Genomic DNA, 26797 nt, shown 5'->3' with positions numbered 1-26797 from the left:
TTGGCATACGATTACAAGTTTGATATCGAAGATGACCAACATAAGATTGCATGTGCCTGCGGCGCGCCCAATTGTCGCAAGTGGATGAACTAAAAAAATCAGGACCAAAAAACAAGATAAAATAAAAATAAAAAAGACTTAATCTCTCCACCCTATTTATTGTTATTATTGTTGCTACGTTATATACAGAATAGGAAGTTATATAGGGCTAGTTTTCCACATAGGAAATGAAGAAGATAGCAAAACAAATTCTATGTATAAATATATAAATATGAGAGACGAAAAGTTTATACATATTATATAAATAAACACACACATATACACAACATAAACACAAGATAAACAATAAATCGTTTTAATTTAATCTATAAAGTGCCATCGCGCAATAATATAATTAAATCCCGGATTTATTATTATTCATTAATATTTAATAATCCACGAAAATATAATTTAATAGTTGTGTGTACATGTATATTGTATGTGTATGTGTGTGTGTTGGTGTGTATTACATCATATTAAAATTATATAATTTTCTCCTCGGGCTCTACAAAAGTTTGTACATTCTTTATTTATATTCTTGTACATAATTAAAAAATATAATTTTTTTTACTTAGGTCTAACAAGAAAAGAAATATAAAACTAAAGAACGAATTATATAACAATATATAATCTAGGTAAAAAAAGATCTATATAAAACAAACAAAAAAAGAAGAGAAATATATATTATATAATATAAAAATATGTGCATCTCTGTTTTTTGTTAATTAAGTAACCAACACATTTTTATTTTTTATTTAAGTTAATTAATAATATATGTATAAATTTATTCTCATTCTTTAAATGTTACATTTAGAGAGATAAAGAGATATGATGGTGTTTTTTTCTCCTTTTATAGGAATAATCCAAGATCTAATTAAGATTGATCGAAAAGAAGTCGCTAATCAGAATGGTGCTCGTCAGAGATCCCATCACATTCCTCCAATGTGTTGTACAATATATGTTATGATTGTCGTTATATAGAAAAAAGAATATCGAGAGAGTATAAGAAAAAGGGAAAATGAGTGTATATGTGTATATGAGGACAGAGAGAAAAACTTTCTATCTTTATGCTTTTGTGACGGATAATATTTTGTTGTAATATATCCTCATTGCATAATTATTATTATCATTATTATTATTTTTTTATTATTATTATTATTATTATCATCATCATTATGTATAATTAGAATGATATAAATACCATATTACGCACACAGCATGCATCATGTTTTTATATCTCTATATATATGTATATATGTGCACATATATATGTGCATATGTGTGTGTGTACGTTAGTGTGTATCTGGTATATATATGTATATGTATGTATGTATATGTATATACATATAATATGAAAGTTATTTTTGCGAATTACCCCATATATCTATGTGTAAAGCAAAAAATGGCGAATTTGATATCTATAATTTGAAGAATTATATACAATTATTATACCAATTTAATTATTGAATTATTTTTCAATAATAATTTTGACTTTTCTGTTTTTATAATCCCTGACTTTCAATTTTATTATATTGCATAATCATAAAATATTTCATATTTAAATAGACAGAAAAAAAAGATATATATATAAAATTTATTTTTATATCCAAATATTCTTATTTTGATAAAGATACATAATATACAATACAGATACACATAAATATATATAAAATGTCATTTCTTTTGCAAAATCATGTAATCAATAAATTTTCTCTACAAATATTAATATTAATAATGCAACCATACACAATAGATACATGCATATGTGTGTGTGTGTGTGTGTGTGTGTGTATATATATATATAGGTTGCTCCAAAATCACAAGATATCCTTTTACTCTTTAACAGATTTTTTGGCTAACTTGAAGTCCATTCTTCTTCAGCGAAAATGTTAAGATATCAATAATTATTTAGTAAATGATTAAACAAGAAAAGTTTTTCGCAAACTAAACTTTTGAGCCAGAGAAATAAAATTATATATTCTTCAGTTACGTCGATATAAAGTCAATAAAAAATTAATTTAAAAAATCTTAATTTTTAAAGATTATTTACAAATATAAATAACAGAAAAAGTGTAGAAACCTTGCAATAAATAAATGCCATAATCTTCCTCGATATTTTCGCTAAACAAAAATTGATTCCTTAAATTAGTAAAAAATTTGTCCTAAAAAGAACATCCAATGTTTTCGAATAGTTCAATGATATCTGCACGCATGTATGCGTATACATTTATATACATACATACAAACAAAGAATTTGTTGTTACTTTTCATCCATTATTTTGCTTATTCTACAAACGAACTTATTCATGCTATTTTAAGTTTCGACATAGATATAAAACTATGTCTATGAGTTTCGATAAGACAAAGTAACTTATGCCAATATAAAAATCGTAAAAAATATATACGCAAAATTATAAAAGAGATGGCATATTTAACAGTATGTATATATAAATGCAATTCTTTGGCCTTCTTTTGCATTTCAACAAGTTTATCATATACAATTATAAAATTTATAAGAAGACATGAGTAATTTTTAATAATTTAATAATTTTTATCATGTTTAATATACTAAAGAATCAATAATTCTTATCATCGTTATATTAAAATCAATTTTTATGTACTGATAATTTCCTCTCCCAGTTATCGTTCATTATTCGATACACCTAGTATATTTTGTTATATAATCAGTCTTAAATAATGCAAATACTTCATGTAAATACAGAAAAGTTTTAGCCTTATTTACTACATCAAGTATCAATTATTTTTGCTAGGAAACGAGGATATCATCTAACCTTGCGAGGCAAAATGCTTTGTCTATTTATTTTTTTCATTTCGGAATAATTCCTACAAGTGTTTACCTCATTATATTCTCCTGTTCCACTTTGAAAATTTTATGATGAAAAGAGAGAGAAAGAATGAAGATTGCTGAGATTAACATTTGTTGTTGGTTACATTTTCTTTATGCATGCTAGTGTGTAAAAATTCTTTGCACAGACTAATATTGTAAAAAATTTACAAATCAACAATTTTGTTTATTTTAATTTAAGTACTGACATATATATGTATATCTTCAGAAAAAAATTTTTTTTAATGCAATTAAGCGATATACAGTTTTACTGTTTCGTAGAGTATGATTTTTTTCAATTATTTAAATTTTTCACACATTCGTTTATAAAGATAAATGAAAAGGAAAATAATATTAATTATTTAATATCAAAATTAACACGAAACAAAAAACATCATATTAAAATTGAAAACTGATTCTGAATTATTTAATAATTAATATAAATTACTAATTAATTATTATATATACATATACATATATATAAGTAATTATATTCCATGTAAGTATTATATTTGCAAATTATAAACTTGTTATTAACGCAGCCAACACACACACACAATCTTCATTCTCCATAAATATAATTTTCTTATTAAATATTGAAAATTCGGATAATAACAAATTGTCTATTTCTCATTTCGTATTTATAATTTCGCGCAAAAAGAGAACTATCCTGAATAACATCCTGAAAGCTGGGTATAATAATCTTGCTCATCTTGTCTACGTTGCTGATAGGTCGACTCTATTACATGCAACAAATAAAGATTAATGTTTTTATGTACAAAAAAATTATTCATCTTTTATAAAAATTTATATGAAAGAAAACTAAATCGAACTGTAATAAATTATTTAATTGATTTAAAAACTCTAAAACTATAATAAAATTGTTAATAAAAAATAAAATTATCTTTACAATTTACTTATTACTTTTATTATTATGATTTAATTTTTATGATATTGTCGACAATGATGAATCAAAACATATACATATATATATATATATATATATATATATATATATATATATATATATCTCAAGCGATTAATTACCAATACATGCAAACATGCATTTATAATTAATTTATAAAATCATTATATACCAAGTTTAAGAAAACAAATAAATAAAATTATAAATTAAAAAATAAAGTAAATAAAGATGGTTATGAAACAAGCAAAAACAAATAAAAATTAAGCTAATTATAATAAAATTCCGACTTAATCTCAAAATAATTAATAATGATTAATTATGTGTTAATAATGAATTAATATATTATCAACATATGTTGATATTATATATATCCATTTACGAAATTTGTAATACCGAAGCAAATTATGTACAATTGTAATGCAAAAGCAAATTATATACAAATGATAAAGAATATTTTTATATATTATATATACACACATTCACATACATAATTTTATAATTTTTTTCAAATAAAAATAATTATTTCACATATACGTATATATGCGTATGTAAAAGATAAGTTGGGTATCCTCATAAAAAAAGCGATTTTACATGTGAGATTTGAAGATCGTTGATTTTTATTATTATATTATGTATTTTATATATAATAAGTATTTATACGGGGTAAGTATCCACATATATTACATTTTTATGTACAAAGAGTTTGTTATAAACTACTAATGAGATAATAATTTCCCCTTAAGAAATTCAGAAATGAAACAAAAAAAAAATAAAAGATAGAAAAGAAAAAAGAATGTAAGGAAAGAGAAATGGAAATGAGAAAAAGGAGATTATATTATAGAAGATAATATTATATCGATGTAAAAAGTTCTCCGGCTTACAAAACATTTTACTTAACATAAACAAAAAAAAAATGAAAAATAAGATTATTTTTATTAAAAAGTAAAATTATGAATAAATGAATTTGTTGCTTTATATATTCTTCCGTTGTTTTAAAAAAAAATTTATATACAGCTCGTCCGTATATTTGCGCATATTCATATATCCGGTAAAACACATTCGTATGTTTAATTATTACAAGATGATTTATATATGTAATAATGTCTATTATTTATAAGTTTTTATCGATCTATATAATTTTGTATATGACACTATATAGTATATAAATCACTATAATTTCTAGAAATTCAAAAATTATTATAGTTATGTTATGTTTATGAACTTTCTTAATTGTTTACCAAATATCTGGCTTATAATAAAATCCTGCTTATTAATTTTTTACCTGCGGAATTATAATTATTCAGACAATCAATCTTTAATTAAAAAAGAAATCTATTATAAAAATAAATATTTTTTATTGCGGATTTAGAACGGGATAATATATATACAAAGAATGTTGTAAATCTCGGTAACACATCAAAAGTAATTATATTACATATTATGTAAAACTTAGAAAGAAAGAGATTTAATTGTATTCAAATAAAAGAATTATATATCTAATATCATATATGTATATGTATATGTATGTGGGTGTATATATATATATATATATATATATATATATATATATGTATGTATATGTATACACACACACACACACATACACACACGAACATATAATATGAATACATATTTATTAATTAAAGCAAAAATAATTTATATTTAACATAATATATAAATAATCTTTATAAAGGTATATCATTAAGAATAAAAAAGAGAATATATAATATATAACAATCTTATTATTGTGTAAAAATTAGGAAGACAAAGGAATTTTAGTTATGTTGAAATACAAAATATACATTTTATATAACTGATGTATGTGTGTGAATATAATGATATTAAATATAATCAATTTAAATGAAAAAAAATATAGCTATTTTTACTTTTAATCATGCCTATATTTTATAAAATAAATTATTCTTTAATAATGATATATTTCTCTTTAAAGGAAAAAAAAAAAAAAATGTTTATGATCTTTATATATACATATATATATATATATATATATATATATATATATATATATATATATATAATATCATTAAGCACTTACAATAAATAAATTATTAGTAAAATATAATATAAAATCACATAAGAAAAATGTATAAACCTAAAAATTTTAATTTAATATTTACGTTAAATTGTTAATAAAATAACAAATTTGTAAAAAATTTGTAAAATTTGTTTCCCTAATCACAAAATGGCTGATACATTTTCTTCAACTCTATATGACAGTAAGTTGAAACGCAAAAACTTTTTTCTCTATCCAGTCTTAACAGGCGCGCGTGCGCGCTCTCAACTTTTATAATATATTTTCCTTAGTTTGCATAATTAATATTTTTACGCAAACTAACAATATGATGAAACAGCGACATATGTTTATCGTCTAATTAGATACCATTTTCAATGATGAAATTTGATGCTTCCCAGAATCAAATAAAATCTACTCTCTAAAAAAAGAAAGAAAAAAAGAGGAAAGAGAGGAGAGAGAAGAAAAATAAAGAAGTAAAAATTTTAAAAACGTTCGGAATTATATTTTTATCTTAATCTTAAATTTTTAGAATAAAAATTTGATTATAAGATATATTTATGCAATAGCATAAACATAGCAAAAGTATTCTTTTTTAAATATTTAAATATTTAATTTTCAAACAATTAGTTGACTATAAATTTAATTGTCAATTAATGATTCTAATTTGAGATATCTTAAAAAAATAATAATCGCTATGTATGTGTATATGTAAAATTAATCATACACTATTATATAAGTTTTTAAACACCAGAACTTCAGACATAAAATAAGTTGTGTTACACAAGAAATAAAGCAACATTGAAGTATGATAAGACAAATGTCAACAAAGGAAAAATTTTCAACAGAAATATATAATTAAAATACATTAATTTTGTATGTCTCAAAACAAAAATTTTTATCAATAGAAATATAAGATGAAAATACGTTAATTCTGTATCAAAACAAAAAATTTTGTCAATATTAGTAAAAATGAAAGTTAAATCCCTATTTCGCTCTCTATTACCACACATATTCAAATTACTGCAATTAGCAGATATAAAAGCAATATAATAGTATCAATGATGTAATTCTTGTAAAATGAGAATAGAAAGGAAAGCTTGCATAATGGCGTATTAACAATATTAACAAAACAATTAAAAAATTAGCTTCTTAGAGAGTAAAATATATAAACTTAAAATATGAACCTTTGCCATGTGAATTAATGCTCTTATGAGTTTAAATATACAAATGTTTATATAAATTTCTTTTGTTAATAAAATAAATATCTACAATAAAAAATATTTTTAAAAATTTTAATTTCAATTAAAAATTTTTAATTTAATTTTTTATTAAACAAAAATCTGATATTTTAATTCTCTCTCTCTTGCTTAATTTTGCAAATAAAATAGAAGAGTTATTTTCCTATTATTTTAGGGATTAAAGATATATATAATTCTGTTTCGAATTTTAAAATTTCGAAAAAATTGAATATTATCCTGTAATATTAAAATGAGAATAAAAATATTAGCAATCAAAAATATAATATTATTCGTATTAATAAATTATGTTAATTAATACCTCATGTTTCGATATTATAACTCTCTTATTGAAAGCTCAGTTTAGAGTATTATTTTATCAGTTTAATATGATTTAATAGTTGCACCACTGAATATGGTATATCATTTAATATACCATTAGAATATGCGCGTTGCGCCGTAGATATATCGTTAGTTTGCGTCACTCTTGTTTATCGTTAGTCATCAACGTCAGCATCACCAACACCAGCACCAACACCGGAGTTAGACTAACCCGCACAAACCGAAAGCATCGCGTCAACCACTGGCTGCATTATAGTCTTGATGACCACCATTCAACAGATTGCGATTACCGCCGCCGCCGCCACCGCCGTAAATGGCGGTTCGATAACTATACCTATTAGCTGCTGTCGACCGTTCCGGAACCGGTGGCGGCACTAGAGCCCCTTCCGCATTTATTATAGCTCCAGAGGATCCAAGAAGAGCGCCTTCATCCACCTCGCCAATACTGCTCTCCACCAGCGACGATGGCTCCATTTCGCTGAACGCCAATCGGGAACGAAGTAGATAAGCATACGTCTTGTACCGCTTCAGCTGGAACGAGCACCGTATGGGTTGCTCTGTAGAGTATGATGAAGTGAAGGATAGTGATTTCAGATAAAATAGAGAGAATTAATTTCTTTCTTTAATTAAACAGAAAAAGGCATTAAGAATTTTAATGGTAAGCAGAAAAGATTTTAATTAAATCCTTAAACAGATTTGTAACTTCTTCTATTTTATAATATTACTAAATGATTATGCGTGTAAAAACATGAGAGACGAGAGAAGTAATAAATTATAATTGGAAATAAAATTATAAATGGAATAACATTGGAATCTTTTAATCTTTGGTGAAAAAAAGCGAAATTTTTTTTTTCATGTTAAGTTTGTGTGGAGGAAGAAGGCTTTCGCCATCTATATGTAACAAGTTGTTATTTTATTTGTAAATTCTTACAAAGATTTCTGTTATGTAAGTTATTTAATTTTATGTATATATGGGTATGCGTGGGGGGGGGGGGGGCACGCGCGTAATAATTTTAGCTCCTGAAATTACAAGGAGCTTTTTGTTTGATGTTTTGATGGTTTAAAAATTACCTCATAATGCAAATATGCGTCCTTCTCCTTATAATTCTGTACAGTAAGAGCTTTCGCGCCTCTTTCTGGAGGATGCCGTCTGTGCTCGTCCAATTCTGCCTCCAATCTGCTTACCCTATCCTCGTGGTCCCGCAATTGCTCTCTCTATTAATAAATCAATTTAATTCTCTTTATCTTTACTTCGACAAGTAGACTTTAACAAGTTCACTTTAATAAGTTGAATGTAAAAGTAACATCTCAAATATATTTTATGCCATAGAATAAGAGAAAGAACAAGAAAGAATATAACGCTCTATTTTTAATATTCTTTTGCCGGTATTTAAATAGTGTGTAGAATTAAAACCTATATATTAAAAAAAAAAAAAAAAAAAAAAAAAAAAAAAATGTAAATTGATTCTCTTAATTTTACATGTTAATATTTTAAGGAATAAATATAAAATTTCAAACAAAAAAGAAATGCCATATTAACATCATATGTAAGTCATTGAAGTTTTCCGAAAGAGAAAGAGAGAGGTTAATTGGTCTTAATTATAGTCTTATTATATATGTATGTACGTGTATGTATATATATAAAATCTATGTTAGAACCAATCACTATTTATGATTTAATTATTTAACAAGATTAATGCATAAAGATCGATCTAGTATCACTCTCTTGCTAGACGTTGCTTAAAAAAACTCGTGGACACAAGGCTTAGTCATGGCACTCAATCGCATACTCACGGAATTTAATTTAGTGTGACTACACGGCAGCAACGGACGCTGGAACTTGCGCTGAGAACCGACGGCACCCGCTAGTGGCTGACACGAAAAGCTGGCGCAAACGAAATTGATCGTGTCTATCCACGATTGTAGTTCCTTCGAATCACTGTGTAGATATATCAATAAATTGCATACTCATTTTTTTAAATCAAATCAAATCAAATCAAATTGAAAGTCAAATTAAATTAAAACAAAAACTGAATTATAATCAGAATCATAGTTACACACAATTACAAATATATATATATATATATATATATATATATATATAAATGATTATATAATCAATTACAAATCATTATTAAACAATAATCCCTAATATGATAGTCATATAATTCAATTCAATTTAAAATTTAGTTTAGTTCTCTAAATTCTATGAATATTTTGCATTAACACATAGAAATTATTTCTTAAAATCAATAAAGTATACTTACCTCGTCTGAAAAAGGTATTCTGCCTGGTCGGCCGTTTGCAACCGAAAGACATGCTGCTTTTTGGTATAGTCGGTCGCTTTGGTAGCCAGCGCATGATGAATACGTATGGCGTTGTGTAAGCTGTCGTTACGAAAGCCATGCTCGTCTTTATGTAAGTATAGCACGAGCTCGCGCAGTGTACAGTAGTACATCTTCCAGCCTCGCTTGCCAAATGGAGCTGTAACATTTTTTATATAAAAATAATGCACAAGATTATTACATATTTACGTGTGCAAATGCAATTAATTAATGTAAGTGTAGAAAGCAGTTTTTAAGATCGATCGAGATCGAACGGAGAATGCAGCTACACTCATACATAAGCATGTACACATGTGTTTATGTAACATTTTGTTATATAAAAGATAATATAAGAAATACATACTTTTTTTGCCGTTGGAATCGTAACAGCATTTTCGCATAACGTAGCCCTTTTTGAATTCTGTGGCGCCCGTTATATTTGGCACATCGAGGAACGGATTCCCGGTACCGGCGATTGCCGTTGTACCATCGCCCTGCTGAATTATCTGGTTTGTCGTTTCATCCCCCTCTTCATCCCTAAACCAATGAAGAATATAAAGCAATGTTTATTTGAAAAATGTCAGAATGCAAAAATTTATTTATCCTCGTTTCCTTTAAAGGATATAAATATTATAATTTTAATATTCCACAAGAAATTATTTAAAACCTAATTGTGCCGAAGAATTTAATTTATTGTTCTTCTAAACAAGACAAATTTATTATGTAATATTTTATATATGAGTATTTTGAGAAATTGCTTACAAGGCCCACTCGAGGGGAAAAGACTTGACGGCGTTGTAGAGTTGCTTAAGTACCTCGCGCGGAAAGTTGTCACCGTCATTCAGCTCCGACAGATTTTCGATAAATTCCGAGCAAGTCATCTTTCGACCAATATTTTGACCATGCAAATCCGTGTTGAGCAGCATTATCGCGCATGTCAATGTGTGAATCGCATCTAAATAAATATTATTTAATATTTATTTTAATCTAAAGAATGAAATAGAGAGAGAGAGAGAGAGAGAGAGAGAGAGAATATATTATTTAATAATTTTAATCTATAGGCTAAGAGAGAATGTATTATATTTAATATTTATAAGCATTTAATATTTGGTTTAATAATATCCTATCTCTCTCATTCACAGGACATAAATCTTATCTAATAATATATATTCTAAAGAGCATTTACCTTGAGAGTTAAAACTACCGGGATTGCAATCCAAATATCTTTTGGAAAAATGTACCAAAACTCTTTCCCTTTCTTGGGTTTCTCCTGTCAGAGAGAATTGAGCGAGAAACTTTCTAAGAGCCACATCCAACGTATCCCGTTCAAAGTTGAAATAGCGCAGATACTCCTCTGCCACAGCTCTGCTGAAATCGTTGCTGTAAATACAGGATATCACATATTCATAAAATTAAAACCTTCAAAATTTCATATTTTATAAGTGTTAGGATCTTATAAGAGAACGTAGAAAGCTTACTTTTTGCTGAGATGCCTGGAAACGTCGGATTTTTTGAAGCCATCCAGAGAATAGAGGCGTTTGGCTAGTCGAACAGCAGAAGGTAAATCAACTGCTTTTGGGCTGTAATGAAAGCTGTGCAGACTTTCAATGTCGCTTTCTTCGTCTGCTGACTGTGGCGGCGATGCACCTCCATGTCCCTTCTGCTCTTCACACATTCCACCGGTTAGGGCCTCTTTTTCATCTTCGCATTCTTTCAATTCCTAAATTTTCGATGATAAATTAATAATATTTATACACACACACATATACATACTAGTAAATGTATTAGGCCTAATTGCATCAATGTTTTTTGGCTTTAGTCTATAATTTAATCATTGATTAAATGATTGATTAATTATAGTATAAAGCTTAAAACCGAAAGCCAAATAACATTGGTTATTGCCAAAAATCAAAAGTTTTAAGTCTTGCTTAAAGCCAAAATAACATTGATGCAACCGGGCCTCAGTCGTAAAACATTAATAAATATTTTATTATTGTCATATATATATTGTTGTATTATAAAATTTGTATTGTTCTAATAATAATATATTTTTACAAAATTTCCACAAAATTAATTCTGAATTCAACTAATTCCAATAAAATTGTACTACATATAGTATAACTGAAAAATTTGAAAATATGCATTTTGAAGATGAGTTCTACGTATCAAAACACATACACATAAATAATTAAATATATATATAATTAATTTGTAATCAAAAATTTTCAGAATCTTAGTTCAATTTAGTTTATTCAAATAAAACACCATAAAATATTTCTCAATATATCACAAAATTACCTGATAACCTACGTATTCGGGTGCCATGGATCCTGCAGTGATACTAGGGACTCCTGGAACTCCGGATTGATTTCTTTGTAAGTTTTGGGATGTGATAGGCGGCACCATTTCCCCGGCAGGATTCCCTCTTCTTCTCGTCTGTCTAGGGCTCGTATTTCTTGGAGTCTCCTTGTCCGGCCCCTTTACTTGGATCACTATTCTATGCTCTCCAGCATCCTGAGGATTAGGCTTCAATCTCCTCTGGGGTGGTTCACTCGCCAAGATGGTAGAATCGCTATCACTGGGATCGCTAACCATCATGATATCCCTCGCGCTGAGGATATCCATCGTTTCTTCGTCATTATAATCCGGGCTAGACATGTTGCTGATAGCTTCTGACTGGCTGAGATCACCATTAGCGGGAAGATGACTTCCCGGAACGCCAGAGATCCCAGGAACTGTCTGCACCAGCGGAAACCTGCGGGAGCCAGAGTTGGAGGACATGACAGAGGATGAGACGGAGGTGGGAGAGGCGGGAGATAGAGAACGCTGAGGACTCGTCGAAGAAGATGAGGAGGAGGAAGACGAGGATGAGGAACCGCCATTTTGACAACAAGCGGCTGGCGAACTGACAGGTGCATTGTATGTCCAGACGATACGTTCATTTGGCATCAACCCTTCCGGCCGTGGGTCTAACAGCGTATTCAAACTCGAAGTGACATCGTCGTCGATGTCGATATCCACAGCGCTCATCGAGGGATCTTTCTGGAACTGTAGATGATCCTCCGATCGTGAAGTACGAACGAAACCGAAGCTCGAAGGAGTATTCTTGCTAGGATCGACCTGAATTAGGGCTCCCGAGGTACTTTGCATTCCATCACGCCTAGCAGCACTCACGGGTGATGTACTGGCCGAACTGGAAGCTTTGTAGGTACTTCCTCGATGGTGATGATGGTATTGATAGGCCAGCTGAGTCTCATTGGGACTGCTGGGTACAGAGTTGTGATGGTGATGATGGTGATGGTGATTGTGATTATGATGGATACTGGTGGTAGTGACGGTAGTAGTAGTGTGTTGGTGACTCGGGTTGTACCTAAGGGAGTCGATCTTGCGCTGTTGATGCTGCTTGGGTAGAAGATTACTGCTCTGCTGCGTGCGCGAGAGGTTCAACATTAGGTCGCCGGTCATCATGTATGCCTCGAACCTGATAAAGGGATAATACGCCTTATTACTGGTACGATATATTAGTATGATCAAGTTTCCATATCCTTGATTCCACATATTTTTCTTATTTTTAATCAATTTTTTTCTTTCTCACTACATACTTCATTTATCACATACATGAATAAAATAAAATGTGTGTATAATCATTCTATAAATTAATATAAAAGTCGAGATAATAGTAACTAAACTTAAATAAATGTCGAAGAGAGATGTAATATAGAAGTCTTTGGGGGAATAATTTTGAAAATGAACAGTGATTAAAGTTATTTGTTCAATTTATACCTGGGCGTATTTTTTTGCCGAGGAAATTTCTCAGCGGAAAGAGGTTCCCATTGGGTTCGTTCCTCTTCCTTAAAGTGGTCCACAGGAGGCAAGAGCGCCTCCAATTCCGACGAGAGAGAGGCATCACTGTACGAGCCGTTGCTTCTCGTTGCTGCTACTGGCATTGACGAGTCCGAGGACATTTCCGGCGTTTTGCCGAACTCCTTGTTTTCTACATTGCCGGAAGAAGCGATGTTCTTGGGGTTATTCGTCAAGATAGCATTTGAGGATTCTCTGTCTTCATCATTTGAGGCTTGTCCGGGAGAAAGGAGGCGACGGACGTGCGCCTTCACCGCAGGATCTATGTAATTTTTCTTTTATATACATACATTGTATGCACACACATACATATACACAACACACCTCTAAAAATCTTTATATATATATATATAATGTTGTTATATTTATGTTATACAAGAAATACTGAACGTACACTTTTCATCTAATTACATTTAGCTTTTACGATTTTTTATGTCAATATTACCTCAGCAAAAATATCAATTAATTTTCCAATTATATTATAATCACGACAAATTCAAATTCTATTAAAAACCATTTAAAATTAATTGTAAAATATTTTATGATCTCTTCATTTTTGACAATTGAAACTTAGTTTGTCTTAGGATATTCCTTTGTTTTAATCGTTTCTAACTCGAAAATTGTAAATATGCTTTGACACTTTTGCTACAGATTTTATTATAAATTCACCAAACAAATCTGAATCAGTGAATCATTGGAACCTACCGCCATTATTGTCAATAATTAATATACATATATTTACAAGCTAGTTAATAAAAATAAAAATAATAATAATATAATAATAAAAAATTTTATGAAATTGTAAGAACTGCAAAAAATGTGAAAAATATCCTTCTATAAGAGACGACTAGATAGACACACGTGTGTCCACAGATAACTGCAGATAAAATTTAAATTAACAAATTTTAATAACTCTCTCAGCTAATTGAATAAAATTAATACAGATAAGAATATAAGAATAAAACATTCTGACTACAAAAGATTTCAAGGCATTTCCCGAGGGATCGATGTACTCGTCTAACGGAAAATCATTTATCACTCTCACGCATCGATTGAAAGTCGCTTGTGCAGATAATTGCGCGTCTTTGGTCATCGGTCATCCCATTCCCTTCCATAGGGTGGGTACGTAACTTCCTCCGTTTACTACGCTAACCGCGACGGTTGTTACAACATTAATTCTATTATTATTACGGTGTCAGGTTCAAGAACACGCTCGACGGTAATCTATCATTAGATTGTTCTCGATCACTAGCTCGAGAGTTCACCAGCCTCTCGTGATGCATACTATTTGTTTTTATCGTATAAATAGCGTAGGTGTATTTAAATTATATATATTAAGAAGAAAAATTGTATATATATAAAAGAAAAATATAATACTATATATAATGTTATATAGGAATGGGTAAATATTCACCTTTACACAATCAGACCCAAAAGGCTTTCGGTTGACATATGTTGGTAAAAAGGCCACAATCCTGAGTAATCTTCAAAAAATTTAAACCATCGCTGATTGTTTATTAAAAAATTATTAACAAATAAAATATCGGTGATTTGAGTATTCTTTAATGACTAAAAAGATAAGAACTGATAAACGAGATATATAATTGTATAATTATAAGTCATATAAATTTGCAACTAACACATCTACATATAAAACATACTATATATATATATATATATATCATATCAGATGATGTAGAATGGACCTCATTTTTCGATCGAAAGCCGGAATTCTTTTCGGCTTGACTGTCTAAAGATAAATATTCATCTATAAATGTATCATAAAAGATATAGAAATAGTTATATAAGGAATAATATAAATATAGAATTATATAGAAAAATTCTTATATACAAAATAATAAAGTTATATACGCATACGGGAATATAATATTATGTAATTAAAATTCTAATACAAGGAACATATGCAATTTTAATATACATATAGCACTCACACGCGCAAACACATACATTAATATCTATAATTAAATGTAACATTAATATAATTATATTTCAATATAATATTAAATACGTAATTAAATTGTATATATAGACAAAAATTACTTTGCCATATAATAAAAATTGTAAGCTTCCTTAAATCGTGGTCGAATGTTAGTAAGAAATTTTAACTTACCCCTTCGTAGTTTTAGAGTGACGGGATCCGAAGAAAGCCGCAAACATTTTAATACTGAAACAGATTAACAATATGAGAAATCAATTTTAAAAACTGAATCTGCATTTATACTTTTATTGATAATACATACTACTCTATAAATTCTATTAAATATTTATTTATTATGCTATATTATTTTCTATGGATGATGTAAGAAAATTCGTATAAAATGTATTTTGTAGCAAAGAAAATTTGAGACTATCTTTATAAGCTCGCACGCACACACACACATACACACACACGTTGAATAAAATATAATAAATACAATCATATATATAAAATATTAATTATTGTTACACTAATCATTTACTAATTAAGGTAATTATAAAATTATATATGTTGAACAAATAATCTTACAAATTCTATTTTCTGATGTATTATCAAGTTCGATTTCGATGGTCATGTCAATTGACGAGATTAAAATCTTGATTAATTCATTGTAGCAGTTTTGTATTCAATTATGTCAAATTGTGTTGCATAAATAATTTATGACAAAATATAAACGCAAAAAAAAAAAAAAAAAATTGGCCCTCGAAACATGTATGAAAAGACCGCATCTAGAAAATATCAAGAGTGTCCCAAAAGTATAGTAAAATAATTGTTTTAAAATTTATTTGTTTCGTTTTATTATTGACATTATAATATTTTTTAAATAAAATTAATAGAAAAGCTATTTATAATAGAGTACAGATATAAAAACTAAAATATTATCTACTTTTCGGCTCTATCTGACACCTCAATTAAATGTTATACCCAATATTTGTTTGTAATTGCTTTCTATCAAATTATATGATAATTTTCAGATAATATTTCATTTATTTATTTTTTAACCAACTAATTATTTTTAAGAACGGATAAAAATTGAAATTTGAGAAATTGATTCGACATATATTCATTGGAAACTACGGAAATATGATAAAAAGTGTGATATAAAAAGAAAAAGTAAAATAGATTTATATAGAAATTTACACATACATATATACATGAAACAATAATATTATGAAAAAAAATATTCCGCTATTGTGTAGGTATTTATATAGATAATATTATTTATGCAAAAAAAAAAAAAAAGTAATTTTTTATATACATATATATACACAAGAATTCTTTATACAAGCCGATTTAGTAAGCAATGAATGTAGAAACTACAAGTATTTTAATGAATTACTTGAATTGATATATTTTTTATTAATATTATTCAATTTTTACATCAATATTATTCTTTTTTATCAATATTAATATAATATTAACTATATAGTTTGAATAATAATTAGTAATTATTTTAATTAGATATATTAATCTAATTTTTATTTAATTATGATTTTATAATTAAAAATGAAAAAATGCGATACAAATGTAGAATAATGTATGTGCATATGTGTATCATTTGTCGTGTTCTGTTACTTTTATGTTAATTACTGTTCTATACATAATAAATAATCAAGACGAAGTAATTAGCGCGATTCAGACACAATATTCAAATAACAAATTTTAAATCTGTATGTGTCCTATACATATACACAGTAAAAGATCGATGATAAAATAACAAAAACTGAATTCAAATTGAATAAATTTCTATGGGGTTAATGATTTGGTGGATACAAATATTCTCACCTTCTTTCGTACTAAATCGATTGACATCAACTTCGTTCACCCTGAGAATGACATCACCTGCTTCGACCTGAAAATCAAGCAGAAAGAATTCTTATAAAAGATATAAGTTATAAATATATATAATCAATAATTACATTTATTTAATTCAATTTGCTCAACACATCTGCTAAATTATAATCGAGTCTATTAAAATAATTAAGTGGATGATAATATTTCTGATAACAGTTAACTCTGGTAATATTGCTGAATAATATAAATATTTCTTCGTATTCGTTAATAAATTAACATCAAATATATGCCCGATCAAAAATATATGCGACTCATTGCCGCGTGAAAGTCCGCAAGCAAAGCGAGTCCTGTTACGAAATCACGTGAAAAAAATCAGCGAAAAGATTTCAATTTATCTGCACTACTTGCCTTACCAGTTCCTTTAACATAAAGATTTGTCTAATCTTTATGTACAAAATTACGTTGTTGCATATACAAACAAAATTATATAACGAAAAACCTAACTTGTGTAAAATCAAATATGTTTAATTTTTAATAATATAGTAGCTTTTGTAGAATTAAAATAAATTTTTTAAATTAAGTTAATATATGTGTGTATTGCGTATGTATACATGCGCACACACGTATGGAGAGAAAGGGTGATATATATATATCAATTTTTTTAAATGCAAGAAGTAGGATATTAATGACCACAAAATTTTTTTTATATATTTATATAATGCATGCAATTGATATGTTAATTTCTTTTATTTTTACATGAGAATTTTTACGAAGAGTTGCGAGGTTCACCTGATATAATGGTATATATTCGACGTAATCATATCTATCTCCCCGAGAGTATTTGCCTAGGTAGGATTGAAAAGGTTGCAAGCAGCACGATAGATAAAATGCGAGTTTGGGCATTCGAAACACCTTTGATACACCTTATAGAATGATTTTAAACTCTTCAATCTTTATTTACACTGAAAAAGCATCGACGACAAGAGATCGACAAAATGCGACTAATTGAATGCGCGTTAGAAAATACAGGCCTCGGCTAGTGGCCAATTGTATTTTCAGACTCGCAATGACATTGACTTTCCTCAAGCCAATTTCCAATGAGCTGAGTTTATATATATATATATATATATATGTGTGTGTGTGTGTGTGTGTGTGTGTGTGTGTGTGTGTGTGTGTGAATAAATTGATGGAATGTTTTGGTATTAAACATTTATAATTAATTAAAGAAGAGTAGAATCACTTATCCACGATTTATTATTAATTAAATGTTAATCAAAAAAATAATTTTTTGCTTAGAAAAATTGAATTAATCCCAATATTAATAAAAATTTGAATTACATACAACTTAAAAACGAACCAAATTTTTCGTGACACGCTGTATTAACGAATAAATGCGAATCATTCCCAATATGACTAAATATATTTATTCCGATAAGTCATGAATAACGCACAGAAAATACCGGAAAATCTGCGCGTTATTCCTTCGGAGATCGAAATGACCAAATTATTCCGTAGAGAAAAAAAATTTTCTGACTCAAAGAAGAAACAGAATGATGGAAACAGAATCGTCAAATTCCGTTGTGATTTCTCTTCGACGTTGCTCGAGGTGATGTTGGCAAGAGGTTGGACCCAGGTAATTTAATCAAGTTTTCAATGTGCTATAGAATCTATATACAATTTCAATTAATAAAAGAGAAAAAGACAGAAAGAAGAGAATTTATTAAAAATATTTGCGGAGGGAGAGAAAAGATTTTAACCATATTAGTTTAGCCAATGGATAGCCATAATATAAAAGACTGCAATTGTGTAATTAACAATAAAATAAATAAAAAGATAGTCTCTTATATAAAATAAACTAATAAGTTTTTCTCTCTCCTCTTCCTTCGCACATATTTTTAATAAATTCTCTTCTTTCTGTTTCCTTTTCTCTTGTGTGTGTGTGTGTGTGTGTGTGTGTGTGTGTGTGCCCCAGGGTGGGGCATTTATATTGAGACACGTAAATATCTAAAAAATAAAGCAAGATAGAAAGAAATGTTTCAGACAAAAGTTGTTCGGTTCTAAGAGGATCATAAGATGGTGCCATTAGTTTGACCTTAGGTGGAGGCGCTTTGGAGATTTCAATGTCAATCTTGTTTTTTTAAATGAAAACACCCAAATTTTTTTACATCAATCGATTCCTTGCAATATTCTGCATAAAAAGTTATAGGGATATGATGGCCAAAGATTTAATAGTTTACGAGATATTTTATACTTTATTTTATTACTTTACTTCGACATAATTTTACATAAACTATGAAATATCTCATAAAATTATTTATTTTGCAATAATGTTATCTTAATATTTTAAGCTCAAAAAATGAGAGACATCAATTGGTGTAAAGAAAATAAAACAAGATTGACATTGAAATCTCCGAAGCACCTCCACCCAAAGTCAAACTAACGACACCATCTTATGACCCCCTTAGAACCGAACAACTTTTGTCCGAAACATTTCTTTCTATCTTGCTTTATTTTTTAGATATTTAGGTGTCTCAATATAAATGCCCCACCCTATATATATATATATAGAATGTCTCAAAATTAAGCCAATAACCTTCATATGATTATAATTTATTAATATGGTTAAATAGAAGTGTTTTTACGAAATTTTTGTATAAAACATTTTTTGATATCTCGAACAATTTTTGAAATACAGAAAAGCAAAATGTCGTTTTACATATGAGATTTTATCCCTTAGAATGGTTTTTGGACCAAATTTAGAAATTAGAAATTTCTCAATTCGTCTATTACCCTCCCATTCTCCCCCTACATGTGTATAAAGTTTCATCAAAATCAGAATTTTCGGGTTCACGAAGTTCCCTTGTTAGTCTCTGATTCTCTAGTGTCAAAACGACTGAAGTTTATCGGTCTAATTCTGGGGACACTGTATATTACACACACACACAGAGAGAGAGAGAGAGAGAGAGAGAGAGAGAGAGAGAGAGAGAGAATAACTAAAGGGTTGTTTTTCTCTATACTTTTCGAGATAGTCGATTCGGAAGATGTCAGCTGGCATTTGTGGTGGTGCGATACGGGCGATGTGCTACGACAGGTCTTGGATGGTGATCGGAAAAAGCTGCGTCCTCATCAGCGCGTACCGCATTTCCGCAACCACTATGAGCTCACGCGTAAGAACTACTTGTGCCGTAATCTCAAACGCTACAAAAAGGCCCTTACAAGGGCTGGAAAAATGGATGAGGCCCGTATCTGCGAAGCCATGCCTGTGACTTTTGAGCTGCCCAGCGACTATCGAATGTTCGTCGAAGAATATCACAAGTAGAATCACTTATCCATGATTTATTATTAATTAAATCATGATTGATTTGATAATCATTAATTTTGATTAAATATCTTATTTCACAAATTAACTTCAATTTACTCTCCTTTTTATCTAAATATTATAATTATCTAAATATTATAAATATTACATTAGAAACTCTTTTTATATTTAAATAAAGAATATCGATAATAGATACGTATATAGATAGATTGGATAAGCTTTTGTATTGCTCTTAAATATTTATTTTTAAAATATCTAATATTTAAAATAATATGAATTTAAAATATATAATATTTTTATATATCAACTGTATATAAATAATTTCTTTATAATAATTTTCTCTGTCTATAAGTATCAAATGCTTTCATATATATATATATATATATATATATATATATATATATATATATATATATATATATATTCTTATTTAAAAACCATAGGAAATTTAGTTTACATATTTCGTATATTTCGTATTTAAAAAATATTCAAGACATAAATAAATTATTGTAAAATTTTTCGTGAGATTAAAATTAATCACAATCGTAGACAACGTGGAGCAATATGGATCGTCAAACCGGCAGCGAGATCGCAAGGCAAAGGCATCTTTTTGTTCAGGAAGCTGAAGGATCTGATAGAATGGAAGAGTAGAGAAACCAAGCCGCAACAGCCAGGGACTTCAAATGAGACTTTCGTCGTTCAGAGATATATAGATAATCCTTATCTCGTCGCAGGTTTACAATCAAATCTTTTAATTCGGTGTTCAATAATAATTAAAAAAAAAAAAAAAAAAAAAAAAAATTTATAACTTTAATATATATCAAACACCATTTGTGTGTATGTGTGTGCAATGTAATTTTTTAAATATTATTATATTAAATATGCGCGTACATGCATACGTGCACATATGTATTTCACGTCGAATTATTAATAAATATCTAAATATAGTAGCAGGTAAGGTATTTAAAAAAAGGGAAAGCATATTTTTTAGAGATTGCACAATTAATTGTACCTATCTCTAATTAATTCTCAAGATTGCCACTAAATATTAAACAGATTATAAAGATTATATAACAGAAATCATTTTAATTATTGTTAATTCTAACATTATTATTAAATATTACAAATTAATTTAAAAATTCCATAATAAATTTTCAAGATTGCGAAAAATTATTTAATCGATATTAATATTAAACTGTTCTATCTAATTTAATCCCATTTGTACCGGATCCTTCAAAGATCATCTCGTTATCATTTTCATTCAACAATAAAGGATAAATTCTTGATTTTAGGAAGAAAATTCGACTTGCGTATATACGTGTTAGTGACTTCATTTCACCCTCTGAAGGTATGGCTAGCTAGAGAAGGTTTTGCTCGTTTATGTAGCCGATTATTCGATCTGAAGAATATTGAAGATAACAGAGTACACTTGACGAATATGGCGATACAATTGAAGGCGCGTCATAATGTTGACAATGTCCCTTTAATAGAAAGTCAAAATGGGAAATGGGATGATATATGGGATGGCTGCAAATGGGCTTTATGCAAGCTCAAGGATTATTTGATAGTTGATCACGGAAAGGAAGTAGTTGAAAATTTGATGCAACGAATCACTGGTACTTATAATATTATTTTGTTATAGAGAGAAAATTTGTATAATAATTATAAAATCTTAATTTTTATAAACATTTATAAAATTACTATCATATTATATAATATTTTACAAATAATGTGTGTCGATCGTTTCATGTTATTCACCCTATATATATATATATATATATTATTTGTTTTTTTTTGTTGGTTTTCTTAAAAACAATTATTTTCTATACTAATTGATTTGTATCATTATTCTATACATAAAAGTATTACGATAAGATTATCGAAAACTAAATATTTTTCGAGATATTTAATTTTTTATATCAAAATATGTCAGATTATAAAATATAAAATAACTGAAAAAGTACTTAATAAAAAAATACTTTATTATAGTGTTTTGGAAAGCTCTCGAGATAAGCTACGAGAATGTGTAATGAAAAATAGGGGGTTCCATTTAAAAAACGGAAGTTGATCTTGAAATGATCTTGAAAATGACCTTTAATGTCAAATCCAACGTCACTATTAGATAGACTTTATTCCCCCTTTATTCCCAACAACTTTTATTCGAGTCGTTTTCCTTCAAACGTTGATCCTGAAAGTTATGAGGGTGGAACTTTTAAAATGGGATACCCTGTGTATATATATATGTTTCTACTTATATTCATACGCAGGTGTAATAATGGCAAGTCTACTGGCAGTGCAACCAGCCATGATGCAGGATCGCAACTGTTTCGAGCTCTACGGCTACGATGTGTTGCTCAGCGATGATCTGCGACCTTGGCTGCTGGAAGTCAACGCGTCCCCCGCTTTAACGGGCACGGACGACAAGGACCATCGTCTCAAGTTCGACTTGATCGACGACGTCCTCAACGTCCTCGACTTTGAAGTACAATCATGAGTTACAATCATTTTTTTCCCCCCCTTAATCAGGATAAAAAAATGTGTGTATAATATAAAACACATTCTTTTTCTTTTACACAAAAATATTTTTATACAAAAGTCTTAACAAAAGGAGAAAAATATTTCGCTATAAAAATAAATCGATAATTCTTTTTTTTTGGGGGGAGGGTCACTTCAGCGGTCACGAGACAAGAATCGGAGGGCTAGATCTGCTCTGGGATGACGGACCAGTTTGGACCAGCTGTCCATACTCCGATGTTTGCACGTTAGAGACTATACCCAATGATTTCAAGAGGCTCAATATCTTTCTCGGAGCGATTAATGATCGTGAAAGACAGCTTTCTTTATTAAAAAGTCAGTTGACTGAAAAACGTAAAACGAATCAAAATCAATCTTCTATGGTGCAGTATTGCTTAAAGTAAAATGAAAATAAACAAGAACATTGATTTTTATTAAAGGCGTCGATGTATATAATTATTTGTACTATTTGAAAAATTAATTTTATAATTTACTGTTTTATTAATTTTTATAATTTTATTTTTGCCTAAATATTTTTTAACGTTTCGGAAATATCTAAAAAATTCATTGCCAATCCTTCGTAGTATTATTGGCGCGCCACGTTTGTTAAAAATTCATAAAATTTAAATATTAATAATAAATAAAAGATTTAATTCATACACTTTATAGGAATTAATTTTAATTTCAGATTTTTCTGCAAATATATATTTTAATTTACTGTTTTAGTTATTCCAATCGTATCTCGATATTCCTTTATGTAACTTGGATGAAAATTTATTCATGAAACGTACGATCAATTATTTAAAAATTATTTGCGAAACTGTGTCGCCATGCAGAAAGAATGCAGCTGATGCATTCTTGCCTTTATATATATATATATATATATATACATCGTTCATCTTGTTTTTGCCGTTTTTTCTCTTCGTTTCCAACGTCAAAACTAAATTTAGCTAAAGACTAAACGTGCAACACTAATCGCATTTCCATTCCACTGTACCAAAATATTTATTAAGATTATTTATTTATAACGATAGAAAGCATTTATTTACTCATGCATTTGAAGAAATAAATTTATTTTCTATTATTTATTAGTTTGAAGTTTATATTTATAAATGTTCAATTTATCGTCGTTATTTAGAAATTTTCTCTTACATTAATTATTATATGTTGCTAGGTAACGTCATCGATTTAGTAGAATCTTTATTGAAACCTTTTCAATTTTATTTGAAATGTAAAATAATTTTTTTGTGTAAATATAATAATAAATATATTTTTAAAAATATGCAGAAAATTTTTAGTTTCTAGTATTAATTTAAACTTAGATGTTTATAAAAAAATAAATATAATATTTAAAGTTATAAACAAATAATTTAGAATTTTCAATCTTTTGTTACAAAGTTTCAAGCAATAAATTACATAAAAATTTATAAAAATTTAATTTAACAAATATTCCTAATTTATATATGTATAATACATTAAGGCTAAAAATCTATGAGAAAACATGTAATGAGAGAAAAAGATATCGAGTTTATAGATAATAGTAAAATAATCCAGAGCATTTTCGCAAACTCAAAGTATCGCGATTGTTTAAGATACTCTTAGGGCTAATCGATTTTTATCCGTGTATTTTAAAGAAGAATAAATCGAAGAACAGCATCGTCGTCCTCTGGAAGCGCTAAAGTGCACTCTTTACGTTCACTCTTTCTCTCTCTACATCATAGATGCATAAAGTGTTTAAAAGATAGCTAGAATCGATACTCGCAAAGCATTCCAAGGATATCAGTTTCTGAAAACAAAAAATTGAAAAAGGAAATCACCCGAGAAACTATTGTCCCAATCACATTTCTATAGTCAATATTAAATAATATATAAATATAATATTGTCATATAAAATAACATTTCCTTTCAGGCCAATATAATGTCACTTTGAAGAACTCTTGTGTGTCTTTATGACAATTCAATATTCTTATTTTTTTTTTTATTCACTCTTTCCGGCGCTCTTCATCCAATGCTTGGATATGTTTATTTTTAAGATTTCCAATGCAGCTAAAAATCCGATATTATACAATTGTCCCTTTATATTTATTAGAATCATTTTATATATATATATATTACATGCACAAAATTGATATTACGAAAAATTGTAAATTGTTGATGATAAATTTCTTTTGCCAAAGAGATGTGTGTAACGAGTAACTTTATCAAAAACGCGTCGCTTATTTCGTTTATTATTTGCGAAGATCACGAACACACACACACACATACAAATGCGCGCGCGGAAATCGATCTTGCGAGAATTGTTTGTCTGTACGGATCAATTACCCACGGCGATCGCATATGAAAATCGACCTTTCCACGCTCTTATCTTACCTTGCCGCTGTTGGCCGCCGGTGAATTCTCGACGATATCGTAGATGACGTGGGCGGCCGGCAGGCCCGCCGACGCCGAGGCGCCGAGCAACGAAAAGCCGAATGAGCCACCGGAGTCGCCGCGGCACAGGGTGACCAGCAGCTCCTCCTCAGCCATCACGGCACATTGATCCTCACCTCTTCGCTGTCATTTGCCCGTGCGTCACGTTTCCTCTTTTTCCTCTTCGCTATCTCGCGCTCACTCTCGCACGCACACACACACACACACACACACACTCACATTCCACACGCACTTGCACGTTACTCGATATCGAGGGGGATAAAGAAAGAGAGAGAGAGAGAGAGAGAGAGAGAGAGAGAGAGAGAGAAAGAGAGAGACGAGATTCTCTCTTATTCGAGATTATTCTCGGGTCGTTCCGCCTTTCTGTCACTCGGCGACGACGTTACTTATCCCGCGGGCACACGCACACCCACGCGCGCGGGACACGGGGAGGCGCCCTTCCCTCCTTCCTCGCGCCGCACTGCGAAACGATCGTCGGTCGCGTTCGTTCTCTCTCTCTCTCTCGCTCCCATTCGACGCCGAGAGGGAGGAGGGTGCGGTGCGGTAGCGCCGTTCTTCGAGGCACACGGTTTACACTCTACGCGGATACGTAGTTCCTTCGAAAGGGGTCTCGAATAACGAGAGACCCGGAGATGTTACGGGGCCTTACGCGGGATCCGACGTACCGCGGGCTACATGTATGTATTTCGCGAACGACGACGCGGGAGAACGCGCAGAGATAAGAAGGACAACGTCGGCGGCAAAATCTCTTCTCCGGGCCTGGCCGGCGAATACCTCCTCGCGACTGATCGCAAAACGAGCACGAGCGTGCACGGCGCCACTTGCGCGCACTACCGGTCCTTCACCTCGTTACCCCTCGTGTCCCGTGCCCGTGTGTTCGGTGCCATGTCTACCCCAAGCCCCCACTCCGACCCGCCCTGCTAACGCTGCAATCACGCCACCTATCGTTGACCGTACGTAAACTGCGAATGCGAGCGGGCGTGTCTCGAGTTCGCCGATACGCGCGCTAGATGTCACTCGAGACGCAGACGCCGAAGGAAATACCTTTATCGATTGATGGTAATTTATCTATTGACAATTTGGCATTTATCAACCAACGATCCGGTGAGTATAGCATGCACAAAAATAATCGTAC

The 26797-nt window shown here is 29.7% G+C and overlaps 3 protein-coding genes across 9 annotated transcripts in view; 2 read left to right on the top strand and 1 right to left on the bottom strand.

The window, feature by feature from the left end:
• The window catches only part of LOC138943492 (histone-lysine N-methyltransferase 2D), a 42194-nt gene extending 41056 nt beyond the window's left edge, over positions 1-1138 (top strand). Inside the window, 1 exon segment of the mRNA XM_070314341.1 lies at positions 1-1138. Coding sequence (XP_070170442.1) covers positions 1-93 — 93 coding nt within the window. The 3' untranslated portion in view covers positions 94-1138.
• Positions 544-26522, bottom strand: Efa6 (Exchange factor for Arf 6). Of its 7 annotated transcripts, none has more exons than XR_011448483.1 (14): positions 25603-26521; positions 17391-17457; positions 15738-15791; positions 13529-13868; positions 12044-13226; positions 11224-11465; positions 10932-11125; positions 10508-10700; positions 10110-10282; positions 9689-9905; positions 9216-9360; positions 8493-8636; positions 7516-7952; positions 544-3623 (listed from the first exon to the last, which is right to left on the bottom strand). XR_011448483.1 is itself a non-coding variant. In XM_070314393.1 (14 exons), the coding sequence occupies exons 1-13, from the start codon at positions 25756-25758 to the stop codon at positions 7656-7658; spliced, it is 3405 nt and encodes a 1134-aa protein (XP_070170494.1). In that variant the 5' UTR covers positions 25759-26521; the 3' UTR covers positions 544-3623; positions 7633-7655. The 7 variants fall into 7 exon arrangements, 6 of the variants coding, with proteins under 6 accessions (XP_070170494.1, XP_070170497.1, XP_070170495.1 ...); XM_070314393.1 differs by having other exon boundaries at positions 7633-7952; XM_070314396.1 differs by having other exon boundaries at positions 7756-7952.
• LOC138943524 (probable tubulin polyglutamylase TTLL9) lies at positions 18838-23636 on the top strand. The gene is made up of 6 exons (XM_070314398.1): positions 18838-19032; positions 20425-20714; positions 21268-21452; positions 22011-22334; positions 22986-23200; positions 23382-23636. Exons 1-6 carry the CDS (start codon positions 18838-18840, stop codon positions 23634-23636), a joined length of 1464 nt encoding a protein of 487 aa, XP_070170499.1.
• Positions 26523-26797: the final 275 nt, after the last annotated feature.

The sequence above is a fragment of the Polyergus mexicanus genome, unplaced genomic scaffold (genome assembly GCF_030449975.1).
Source record: "Polyergus mexicanus isolate NDT 795.1 unplaced genomic scaffold, iyPolMexi1.0 SCAF_27, whole genome shotgun sequence".
Taxonomy (NCBI): Eukaryota; Metazoa; Arthropoda; class Insecta; order Hymenoptera; family Formicidae; genus Polyergus; species Polyergus mexicanus.
This window is presented reverse-complemented; position numbering and strand designations above follow the sequence as displayed.